Source organism: Myripristis murdjan, chromosome 17 (assembly GCF_902150065.1).
Source record: "Myripristis murdjan chromosome 17, fMyrMur1.1, whole genome shotgun sequence".
Lineage (NCBI taxonomy): Eukaryota > Metazoa > Chordata > Actinopteri > Holocentriformes > Holocentridae > Myripristis > Myripristis murdjan.
The window spans coordinates 2,128,800-2,141,792 of NC_043996.1; the positions used below are offsets into that span (position 1 = coordinate 2,128,800).

Sequence of the window (12,993 nt, forward strand, 5' to 3'; positions counted from 1 at the left end):
AGACAGGCACATAATATTAAATAGTTGTATCTTTTTTAAATTATATATAAGCCTATTTATTATTTCCATATTTTTCTCATGTTTCTGCTGGATACTGCAGTTTAAATTCTGTGCAATCTATAAAGTTAAATTCACTGGTATTGACCACTGAATTTCTAGTATCATGACAACCCTAATACACATTAAATCACATTCAGCAAAAAAAGTCTGCTTCCAGACATGTTTCACCTGTGGCCACATCAGTGATGTCACTGGTAGGTGTTTTCCACACAAACACTTCTGCTTCTTGAACCCGTTCTATTCGGAGTTGTTTAAACCAGTTTGGAGTGGAACCATTTCATCAGCGTCTATGTGTGTGCCAGCCCCAGTCTGCTGGTTTGCTGCTCTGTGACCCAGCGTGCCATCAAGGAGTTCATAATACTCCATAATACCCGAGCCAGCTCCACTTTTCACTAGCTCTTTGTACTCCAGTTTTTTTTTTTCACTTGTTGATAATTTGGTCCCAGGTTCTAAGAAACCCAGCCTTGCAGACTATCTACTTTTTCTAGTAATAATAATAATAATACATTTTATGTGTTATGGTGCCTTTCATGGCACTCAAGGTCGCCTTACAGTAAAAATGAATACAGAATACAGCAATGACAGAAAAAACACAGCATAAAAACATCACAGAAAACACAGAATAAGAAAACATCATAGAAAATAGCATCAAAAGAAAACATCATAGAAAAATACTCAATTAGACATTGTGACACCCACCCCACAATATAAACTACAACAACTATTAATTCGCACTTGCAGACCCATGTTTGATCACTACCACTGATAATGAAGGATTCAGTAATGGAAGTCACCTGTTGGTCATATCTTTTACATTTTATAAAAAATCTTTTTTTGAAATTCAGAACATGTCCAAATTGAAAGTAATCACTGTTTATTTTGCAAACCACCGCACACTCTTCAATTTCTCTGTTCTCCATCCGTCTCTCTGTCCATCTTTTCCTGTAGAACAATACATGCCCACTCTTGTTGTCATCAAAGTTTTCACTTCAGGTCCTACTACCTTTTGGTTTCAGCTGGGAACCAACTTTTCAAGTTCCAGTGTAGAGCAGGCCATGACACACTGAGTGTATTTGATCTATCGCCCAGCCCTAGTTCAAAATGAGGTTCGGAAACTGGAATGGAACCAGTTCCTTGTTGGTTGAAAAGGCTGAAGTGAGCGCCTTGCTTTTGACGCCACATGAAATAATCTCACTAACATCACTGCTTTTGTGTGGCTGAGGGTGCAACATGCCTGAAGGTTTCTATGTATGGAGTGTTAAATTCCACTTAGAATGAAAAAGAACATCTTTGAAATGAATCTGAATTATAATGCTGCACTATCTTTCTCGTGAGAAATAGAGATTGATTGTTAGACTTGTCAAGCAACAAACCATCAGTTTTGTTGTTCCAAAGATGTTTTCATGTTTCAAACCTAACACACAGGGTCCAGTTCACCTAAAGTGAAACAGATTTTATATGGGATGTTGTTTTAGCACAAAGACCTTCACTGATTACCTCCTGACCAAACCCAGAGAAAGTCTGTGTAGGGAAAACATTGTTTCTAGTTATCCTGACTAACACAGGAGGTGTTTTTATGGACTGCTCACTCACTTGGCACATCCATGGAGAAAGTCTTTGCACTAAGCTCCAGCAGAGGATGTCTTTTCTAAGAAGACTGAGGCTGTATGGTGTCAGCGGCAGGCTCCTGTTTTTATTTTTTCAAATGATTTCAGAGAGTGTGATGCAGTTTGGCATGCAAACCTGGTAACAGCTCAGTTAAAGTCCAAGTTGGGGCGTCTGGTCAAAACCACACTGATGATTCTAGGTCACCCAGACCAGGGTTACATGCAGTCTCTGTAGGAAAAGTCAGTGCTCAGGGAGGCACTGAAGATCCTAGATGACCCCACTCACTTCCTGTATCAGGGATTTGCCCTGCTACCCTCGGGTAGACGTTTGAGGACACCAAACTGTAGATTAAATCAATATAAGAACTCTTGTATACCAGCTGCTATAAAGATGCTTAACAATAGACAGCAGGCTATCTTACCTACTCCAAAATGTTATGCAGTGCATAGTTCTGACTGAATGAGTTGTCTGTTGCTGTAGCTGTGGTGACATGGTGGTGTTGTATGTGCTACTGCTGGTTTTATTTATGGACAAGCTGTGTAAGTTTGTGATGCAGTGACTGTGAGGCTCAAGACGAATTTCCTCCTAGGGGACAATAAAGTATACTTTACTTTACTTTACTTTAGAGGAAAGACTCTTTTGATCTTGGCAAGAGAATGAGGGTTCACAGATTCAGTTGGGAGTGTATCTTTGACCCAGCTGTATGTAGGCCAGCGGGAGGCAGATTCTGTGGCACTGACCCCTTGTGTTGCTGATGTCCCCACAGGCCCAGCGGTCTGAAGTATGAGAAGGCTAAGGAGTGGAAGATCCCCTGTGTAAACGCCCAGTGGCTGTGTGACATTCTGCTGGGGAACTTTGAAGCTCTGAGGCAGATTCAGCACAGCCGATTCTCCAACTACAACCATCCTGAACCACTGGTGCCTAACCCAATGCTCGTACACAATCTGCTGGGTATGCTGCCTTAAGCATTTTTAGACATCAGTATATCACGATCAGAGAGTGTGCATTTGTGTGAGTATTACTGTCCTGACCATTCCGTTTTGTTCTCCTTTGTTTTTCAGCTGCTTGGAGAACGCCAGTCAAAGTGGCTCCAGAAGCTTTGGCGGTGAGTTGGCCAAGGCTCTGCCTCATGAGCTCAATGCTTTCCAGTACAGTAGACATTTTTTCACATGAGCTAGGTTGACATGAAAATCAGGGTAAACACATGTTACTCATAACGTTAAGGTTCTGTTCAGTTCAGGTGTAACAGAGCCAGCGTCCTGCTATTGTTCATCCCAGCTCATGGAAAGGCAGTGCTAACCCTGAATGGAACGTTTACACTGCTTTTTGTGTCTGAATGGCCGCTGTAGAAAAGGGCTATTAGCTCTCAGTGGGATGGGAAGCTTCTGAGACATCTGAAGCAGTACTAAGTGTGCAGCTTCAAGACATACTTGGCATGTTTAGACATATTTATATTTCAAAAATGACATTTCTAATGTCTTTGGCCTTGTTAGTCTGTTGAAGGCTAGCAAGAAGCTGCAGTGGCACGTCTCTCCTCACTCAAGCAGTCAGCACCATCTCTCAGCAGTGAGATGGTGCTGTGTATGATTATGCTAAATGACCCTTTGAAATCTGACAAATTCACTTGCTTTCATTCAAAACATGGGAATAAAGGGAATGGGCAAAGTAGCAAAAAAGTACTGGAACATCACAATTTTTTTTTAAATTACAAGAAAGTTATATGTAAAACTATTATAATTCTAAATTTAATGGTCAGAACAGGGATTGTGTGTCGACATCAGATTTCGATTGGGAAAAATACAGAATCTGTCCTTTTTAAAAATGGCACAAACTGATCAAATGTAGGTATGATATTAGGTTGAATATCTTTCAAATGCACATATTGGTGGAACACTACAAGAGACTATTTTGGTAAATCAGGTCACATAACCAGCAGTGTGGACAGTGAGAACACATGGAAACAAACATCAGTTAGAAACTGAGATTTATTTCCTCTCTCTCTCTCTCTCTCTCTCTCTCTCTCAGTCAGTTGTCAGTCTTCTTCTCTAAATACATTTTGGTGTTGGTCAAACCTTGTCTCTCTCTGTTTGCGGTTGTTAGAGCCTCCAGCTGCTCCAGAAGCAGAAGCTGACTGACTCCTCCAACCAGCCTCCTAACAAGAAGGCCAGGTCAGTGACTGACTTCTGAGTATGGATTTGGAAATAGCTCAAACAGAATACACCACAAATAGGTGAAAATGTTATGTTCCATGTAAACTCTGTGAAACAGTGTACATGTGCAGTTCAGTAGTAGGTTCCATAGTAGTCTGGATGGGCAGGTACAGAGCTGTTTTGATACAGTCACACAGAGCATAGCAGTGAAATAATATCACATTTTTCAAAATGGATGAACTATCCCTTTAAGTATTCTGTTGATGCAGGACAGTTTCATGGCAGTGGCATATTTGCAGATGTTTGATTCTGCAAATAAATGAATATTTATTCTGTATATGTGTGTGTGTGTGTGTGTGTGTGTGTGTGTGTGTGTGTGTGTGTGTGTGTGTGTGTGTGTGTGTGTGTGTGTGTGTGTGTGTGTGTGTGTGTGTGTGTGTGTGTGTGTGTGTGTGTGCGCGCGCCTGAGCAGGCTTGAGGAGATCCAGTCCCCGAACAAGAAGCTTCCTCCAGAGTCCACCCCCCACGTCGTCTTCACAGGCTTTGAGCCCACTCAGGTGCAGCAGTACACAAAGGTAAAGCTCACGACTGCTCACTCACTAAGGGCCCACTCACATTGGCAAGATTGAGCCCGTATCGTGCTAAAGCCAAAATCCCCCCCTCCCCAGTCCCCGGCTGGCCTGCACTCACATTACCTAAAGCCCAAACGCGCCCAAGCACGATTGTCCCCGCTGTGCTCGTCATCACATTGAAATACGACAACAGGCATGGCCCGACGTCATTATAAATCAGTGTAGTTCAAATATATTCATCATGTCTTCCTTTTAACTAAAAGACGTTTTTGGTCCCTTTAATCAGACATGGGATGTTTATTTACCTTGACAGTTTTGGAGGTAACTTCCTCCTTCAGAAAGGTCCAACTGACAGCCGGAGCGGCACCTGTCAGATCCGGCAGACCAGGCCTGACCGGGTGGCCGCACACCGCGCGGTGCCGCGGCCAGTGCCGGCCGGTGCTGACGCGGTGCCGGCCAGCACCAGGTCTGCCGGATCTCCGCACACAGACTGCTGTACTTTCATTATAAACCGACTTTTGTTTATACGCGGTTGCAGCAGCACAACGGACAGCGACACAGACAACATGGTTGATTATTGATTGCGCAACGCCGCCATTCGCCGGTAATCACACTGCACGCATCAAACAATTTTGCAGAGGCAGGAGGAAAGTTGTATGATTTACATCCGCGCACTGTGTGCGTGATCGTGCATGTGCTCATGTACGCGCGGGGGAAGTGTACTGTATTCAAGCACGATACGGAGCGATCACACTGGTCAAAGAATCCGGATTTTAGGGGCAATCGTGCTTGGGCACGGATCAAACTTGCCAGTGTGAGTGGCCTCTAAAACACCAGGCTCTAAGCTGCATCATTGTGTCTTGATGTGTGTGCATCACGGTGCAGGGTACTGTGGACATGCACTTCACATGCAGACACACAACTGTGTGCAGACCTCACAGTCACACTGCTTCCACAGGGTTCTCAAACTGCTGGAATTTCTTCACACTGCAACATATTGACTTAAGGAACACAGGATACTTCACCCATAATTCATGATGTTTGTATCAACTACTCAAGCCCTGACAAAGTTCTACAATGAATAAATTCTCTAATGTTCAATATTTTTGGAATATGAGTTTACCATGAAGGCTTGCAAGTAAGACCTATTTTGTTGGGGACTGAGGGCGGCACATGGTGAGTACTTGATACAAACATAATCCATTATAGGTGAAGTATCCCTTTAATATTAATAATACCATGCATGTGAAAACAGGTACACTGTCAAATATTTGCTAATTAATCCATTGTTAGCCTCATGATTATTATTATCAGTCTTGTTATGTTAAACACGAACGCTTAAACATCAGGCAGTGTCGTTTCTCTTTTCTTTCTTTCTTTATTTGGTGGTGTTTTGGCTCTTGTCCCTCCAGAGGTTACATGCTTTAGGTGGAGAGATCGCAGAGAACAGCCAGAAAATCACTCACCTTGTGGCCAGTAAGGTGACGCGCACAGTCAAGTTCCTGACGGCCATCTCTGTAGTCAAACACATCGTCACCCCGGAGTGGCTGGAGGAGAGCTGGAGGAGCCAGAAGTTTGTTGGTAAGGGTGTGTGTGTGTGTGTGTGTGTGTGTGTGTGTGTGTGTGTGTGTGTGTGTGTGTGTTTTAGTAGAGATTGGTCTTCACTTTATTTAAGGTACATAAATCAGGATATTCTCAGCTTTACATTTGACATTTTTTCATATGTATTTGACAGTACCTGTGTAATCTTTTAATTTTGCATTTGCAGTCTTCATCCAGTTTCATTCATGATTATTCTGACATCTCACAAGAGATTTATTCTAGTAATAGATTTCTTGTTTTTTTGTGTATAATAATTTTCCATTGTAAAGATTCTGAATATCAGCACAAAATATCAGTTGTAGGCAACTTCAGGTTAAAAAAATGTCTGTGAGCATCAGCTTCTCCAGAGGGGAAGTGTCATTGTTGTCAGTGGTAAAGACCCCAAGAAATGGACTTTTACTTTGTTGAGTTGATTTAGTTCCTGTTCAAACAGGAAGTTTGGGCGGTGCAAAGTGCAGGGAAGGCTGCTTCACAAGTGTAAACCAACAGGATATCAGTTTGGGAGAGAAACACACTTTTATTTTGAAGGGACAGGTGGATGAGAGGATGTTTAAAGACTTGTAAAGGTGTCATTTGTTGGAACTTTAATTTGTTAGAAGTAGACGTCATATGAGGTCATTTCATGAGCAGGACCAGAGATCCAAATACCGTATTTCACCAATTAATCGCCCGGGTGTTTAATACGCCAAATCAACTTGGACCCCAGGCGTTTAAAAGAACCAGGCGGCTATTCGCTGCAGGCCTTTATTTATTTTTGCACAGACCTGCACCAGGCCATTATTGTGATGACAGTTACTGTCCAACATATTTACAGTCGGTCGATTTAAGATTACGGTACACCCTTTTTTTCTAACGTTAGCTAGCTCTCTTATTTTGACAGAAAAAGGAAGTGCCACACAGTTATTGTGCGGCTAACTGTTTACTTCTGCAAAAATAAGGTGAATAGCCTTATTTTGGGTTTACCTCAATATAATGCAAATAATCTCCCCGGCGGTTATTCGGGTGGGCGTTTAATACGCAAAATGGGTGCAGACCCCAGGCGTTTATGAGAACCCGGCGGCTATTTGCGGTCGGGCGATTATTGGTGAAATACGGTAAGTTGTGCATGTCCGTGGCTGCTCTGTGGGCTTCTTGTTTTCACGAGGTTCCTTTAGCTTTAGTGTCAGTCTGAGAGCAATGGGACTGGTGGAACCCTACACTGAAGTGGGATTTGCACCCTCTGTCAGCACTTTGTAGCTTAGCTTTGTATTTTTGGTGATGTTTAAGCGTGTTGCAGACCTTTAACTTGCTCCACTCAGCAGGTTTCAGTTTTATCTTTGAGGTCTCACTGTTTGTCAGGCTTGTTTTCCGGTGCTGCAGCAGACAGAATGATTGTTAGGTGTTCAGTTTTTCAGCGACTTGGTAGCAGGATTTGTTTTGTCTGGCTGACTCTCAGACTGGAGATGCAGCCGTAGTCTTGAGGCCAACGTCTGTGTCTGTGTGTTCATCCCAGATGAGCAGAGCTACATGCTGAGGGACGCAGAGGCCGAGGTTTTGTTTGGCTTCAGCTTAGAGGAGTCGCTGAACAGAGCCCACAGCACACCGCTCTTCAAGGTAAGTGAGGGTTTTTGTTTGTTTTTGAAATGCAAAGCGCCTCTCTGAGCTGGAGGTGAAGCTCAGTGGCCCTCTCTCTCAGTCACAGGGTCAGAGTGAACTAAAGGTACTGCGTTTCCATCAGCTCAAGTCTCTAGACTGAATTTATTTTCAGTGCGGTTTTCCCAGCATGCACTTTATTCAAGACGTATTTCAGGGTCTTTCCAGTCATAGCCTTCTCCTTCTCTGTCTTATTCGCTTTCAATTCTCTGGTCTCATGTTTGTGTTCTGCCCTCTGCTCCTCCCTGCCGCTGTGCGCTGGGTGTTCAGGGGAAATATTTCTACCTGACCCCGGGCATCTGCCCCAGCCTCAGCACCATGAAGTCCATCCTGGAGAGCGCAGGAGGGAAGCTGCTGCCCAAACAGCCCTCCTACAGGAAGATCATGGAGCACAAACAGAACAAGGTCAGTGAGGAAGCTGAACAGAGCTGATTCTTATCTAAGACTAGAGCTCATATCATGGACTTTCCTGATATTGCCATATTCTCATGTACTGCATATATCTCACTATACAGTGTATGAACATATTTCATGCTTTACTTTGGTATGTTCTTAGATCTTACAGATTTGATTGTGTTCTTTTTTGTCTCAGTGTGTTGCAGTTACTTCCAGATCTGCATCATGCTGTAATTCATACTTTTCATTCATAAATTCCTGCTTAATAAGTAGTCGAAATGTTTGAAATATCAGTGACATGTTTTTTTTTTTGTTTTTTTTTTACTGCCCATTTGCTTTGGTAGACTGTCGGCTTGTACAGCTCCACATGCTGGTGAAATCTCCTCCTCTGGCTCTTTGCCAGGAGTCCTGTGGCTTTCAGCACAAACTGCACCTCAGAAAGAGCACGAGAGTAAAATGGAAAAATTCAGAATTGTTAGTAACAGTCTCTCTCATGTGAAGCATCAGGTGATGTAACCCATTTTAACCCAAATCTGACACTTTTTCCACTGTTTTTTTTCCCAGTGTGTCTGCTCTGTGTTCTGTTGAGGTTTTTGTCAGCAGTGTGTAAAAAAAAAAAAAAAAAAAAAAAAGCAACACACCATCAGAACTAACATGGCAACAGGAGGATAAAAAATGAGGGAGCTACCCAGTGAGTGATATGATGGAGCTGCTGTCTGAGGCTCCTCTGCCAGCCCAAACACATGATCATCATCCTAACACTTTAACACACAAACCAACACAGGGGGGGGTCACAGCAGGAGAAAACACAACAGGTCCAGTTTTGGAGGAAATGAAGCTGTTGTCTTGTTGCTTTTCTTATTTAGATTGGAAAGTAGATCTGGCCGGCAGTGTCTGCTGGAGAGCTCTGCTTAGTGACCTTGTGCCAGGGAGAATCAATGGGCACGTTTACATGCAGACCTTATTCCTGTATTAACCGGAATATTCGCAATATTCCGGTTGCGCGCGTGTCATGTAAACACGCACCGAACCCGATTAAGGCCATATTCCGGTTGGAGAGAATTCCGAATAAGACCACTGGCATATGCCTGTTCCAACCGGAATATTGGGGCATGTAAACACCTTAGTCGGAAAACTCCCCGAACCGGAATATTCAGTCACGACTGCGCATGCTCGACCTGCAAGGAATTCTGTGGCGTCTTTGTTGCTATGGTTACCTGCAAGCGGGGAAAACGGCATGGCGAACAGCAGCAAGAGCCAGGAGACTGCAGTCTGCCTTCAGCTAATGAAAGACTTAAATATCATGGAGTATATCGACGGGAGAAAACTTACTAGCAACAGAAGAAAAAGAAGAAGACTTCTTCTTCTGTATTTCCGGCAGACCAGACGCCTATACGCGTGCTGCTGCCCCCCGCAGGCTGAGTGTCGCATTACGTCAGAGAGTGGAATACACCGAAACACGGGGGCATGCCAACTAACATGTAAACGGAATATTCCAGTTGCCGCGGCGCAGTTACCTTAGCTGGAATATTGACCTGAACCGGAATATGGTGTGCATGTAAACGGAGTCAATCATACAACTTTCACAAAGAATTGTGATTAAAAAGGATTCTGGGTCTGTGCTGTATTTGTGCTAGTTTGTGTGCTGAACGTGCTGCTTTGGGAGTTGTTTGCTATGGAAGTGAGTGCAGAGACACAAATGTGGTGTCGTGGATTAGCAGCCCAGAGGAGCTCAGAGCAGCTAGTAAGGAGATTTCACCAGCGTGTGGGCTCAGATCACAGCCAGGGAGCTCGACAAGCCAACTGTGCAGCACAGGTGCTCTGAGCTCTCACCTGAGCTTCTGGACAGGCCACCCTGCAGCTGTGTGCACAGCTGCATGCGTGATGGCCCACTGAATTCTCCAAGTGCCTCTATTAACCGAACATGTGTTGGGCTTGTGTCGCAGAACCTTCCAGAGATCATCCTCATTTCCTGTGACAACGACCTGCACCTCTGCAGAGAATACTTCCTCAAGAACATTGGTAAGAGCCAGCAGCAGCCAGCACAGTACAGCAGCTGTCAGCGCTCAGAGCACACTGACCTCAGCTCAGTGAGACGCCCGCTCAGCACACTGTGACGCTCTGACCAGCAGCTACACAAAGCCAGACTGAACATGTGAACATCTTAAAAAAATCAGCTTTCTAATGAGGTCATCTGTCTAAAATAGATCCAGTGGGCAACCAGTGGCTAAATGTGTGTAAAACAGTGATTGGACATCCAGGCTTGTGTTTCTCTTTGCAGATGTGCACAACGCTGAGTTCATCCTAACAGGAGTTCTGACCCAGAAGCTCGACTACGACTCATATCCTTTCCAAACAAATCAGCAAAGTATTTTTCCCCTGAGGAATGTGGGTGCAGACCAGAACTCCAGGGGGGCTGCAGGTCCTTAACAAGGCTTAGATTGAATTGTTCAAATAAAAGGCCTAAAAAATAATTAAAAAGTCTTACATTTGAATTCATGAGGTTTTAATTTCAATATTAACATTTTCTCTAATTTCATTTATCCAACATTTTCTTGTTGTTATAATGATCCAGGTGCTCGAGCATCAGCTGACATCTGTGTCCAGCTGCAGAAGCTAAGGCTGCAACAAAAAGACTCACTTAAAAAAAAAAAAATTAAAAAAAAATCTTAATACATTTTTGTGCTAATGTTATGTCAATATTCTAGTAATTAATGTAAATATACATTTAGAATATTTTCTAAGCTATTTTTTGCTATTATACTTTTTTGCAGTTTTTCTGGTAAATATTTCTCATTTCAGTTTTTTCATAGTTTTTTTTTTTTTTGTTTGTTTTTCCTAGCACTTTTTACAAATTTCTTGCTTGTTTTCAGGTCAATTCTTGCTTATTTGCTCATCAACTTTTCCCATTGTGAATTTAGTCATGTTTCAAAGAGTTAAGGTCACCTCAGACACATGGAATACAGTTGCCAGAGCTGATATGAAGAAAATCCCAGCTTGTCATGCGAGTCGTGCACCTTCAGCCAGACAAGCTGCTCTTATTGTGCACAGTGTTTGCCTTGCATCTCTCCCACTGTGTTCTTACATTAGTGCACTTTAGGGGGCTGGCAGTCACATGACCTTCAGGAGAACCACTTACCCTTAAAACTGTCATGTTCAGTTGGTAGCACGTTCCAAATGTGCTGCACACACCTGAGCTTTTTTCAAGTTAGAATCTGCCTTTCCTGTCTATCTCCACTGTGACTGTCAAATAAAGCAGGAAGTGCTGAAAAAATAATCTTTAAAAAAAAAAAAAAAAATCAAGTGGCTGTGCAGAGCGGGCTGCTGAGATCTGTTCATCAGGTCTGAGATTTGGAAAAGTCTCGAGGCCCAAAGAAAAACAGCACTGATTTAAAAGTCCTTTAAGCTCAGCCATATCTCCATTAACATGATAGCCCTTTATTATTCAAGCTGTTACATCACACTGTTTATCAAGCTTTATTTAATTAAGTACAATTATTACTTCTCAAAAATGTCAGACAAGAAGGCTACATTTCCTTTATGTCCCCCCTGCCAGTGCTTTTTTGAGTTTCTCATTACAAATGCATACAGCCTTGTTCATAGCCACGGAACTTTATTTTAAATTCTAGTGGAGTTCTCACGTTTTCCAAAGATCCCAAACGTGCTGCAGGATTCCAGGGAAATGTGTCTAAAATGAGGCACAGGACATGCAGACATTGTCTTTCTGATGCGCCGCTGCAGCCATAAGACGACGACACGGTGTGTGATGGAGCTTGAGTGAAGCTGCAGCCAGCAGACACACAGCTTGGTTCACAGGCGTGTGCACAGCCACAGGTATTAGCTTTCCACCGTCAGCCTAACGTGGACTTACTCAGCTCACGTTCCACATGAAGACGTTAACGTTTGACACTTTTTTTCACTTCCACTTTAGTTTTGGTCGACGCACAATGACACACTTTTCCTAGATCCTATGAGCCCTGAAGCCCAGTCAGTCAGTAACACAGGATCAGTCCCTGCTGCCTGCACTCACCTCGGCTGTCCAACACTTTCAACCCTCAGAAAGCCTTAGTTCCAGGTGGATTTGTGCCTTTGTTGCTTTAAGTCCATTTCCTTGACAGTGTCACGTATAAATTTACCTGATGGCGACGGGCCAGAGACCTGCTGAGGCCCCGACCTGGACGAAGCTCCCAACACATCAGAAGATTCACTTTGAAACATACAGTGCACCCAGTTTTTTCTTTCTTTCTTTCTTTCTTTTTTTTTTTTTGGTACCCTGTGTATAGATATCCAGTCATTTTTGTAGCTTTTTGTTACACATTTGAGAATAAATAAATGGATGTTATTTTTGTGAAATGAATGTTTAAATTATGGAATGATTTTAACCTTTTTCCTGTTGTTTCACTCTAAAATAGAATGTGTAAAGGCTCTAGTACATTACAGGCTGCTTTTGGAATAAAAATTTGAGATTTGTGAAAAAAGTCCTTGTGCCAGATGCATTTTTTTAAAAAACATTTTTCCATTATTATGCGGTAGTGTGAAAACTCCTCGGTGCATTATTGTTTTTTCCAGTCGGGTCAGCTGGCAGCACCATCATCAAAGAAGAATTAATTAGCATCCTCAGCCTTTCACAAAGCCTGAAGTAAGAACCTTGCATGCCTGTCTAAAAAAAAACCTTAAAAATTGAGCAAGTATGGAATAAAATAGTGGGAATCAATGATTCAGATGTGTGATGTTCAGAGGTCAAACACAAAGAAAATGTCCAGAATAAACAATTAGGCAAAAGCAGCGGCTTGTTAGAACAAAAGAACACGGTTCTCCCCTTCTCTCTTCTGAGATGCTTTAAGCTTTCTTTTAGGTATTCCTCTAAGGTGTAAGATGATAATTCCTGATAGATTTGATTTAATTACTTGTTAATGAGGGTCTGGGGTAGTTACTGGTGAAGTTCTAATTGCTAGCTGTCAGACAGATTGCCT

General features: G+C 42.9%; 1 protein-coding gene across 1 annotated transcript in view; it reads left to right on the forward strand.

The window, feature by feature from the left end:
• Positions 1–12,492, forward strand: part of paxip1 (PAX interacting (with transcription-activation domain) protein 1) — a 29,603-nt gene extending 17,111 nt beyond the window's left edge. Inside the window, exons 14-23 of the mRNA XM_030075022.1 lie at positions 2,435–2,619; positions 2,730–2,773; positions 3,769–3,836; positions 4,291–4,393; positions 5,803–5,971; positions 7,485–7,585; positions 7,895–8,029; positions 9,967–10,042; positions 10,302–10,362; positions 12,145–12,492. Of these exons, the coding sequence (XP_029930882.1) occupies positions 2,435–2,619; positions 2,730–2,773; positions 3,769–3,836; positions 4,291–4,393; positions 5,803–5,971; positions 7,485–7,585; positions 7,895–8,029; positions 9,967–10,042; positions 10,302–10,362; positions 12,145–12,160 (958 nt within the window). The 3' untranslated portion in view covers positions 12,161–12,492. The remainder of the gene's footprint in view (positions 1–2,434; positions 2,620–2,729; positions 2,774–3,768; positions 3,837–4,290; positions 4,394–5,802; positions 5,972–7,484; positions 7,586–7,894; positions 8,030–9,966; positions 10,043–10,301; positions 10,363–12,144) is intronic.
• Positions 12,493–12,993: the final 501 nt, after the last annotated feature.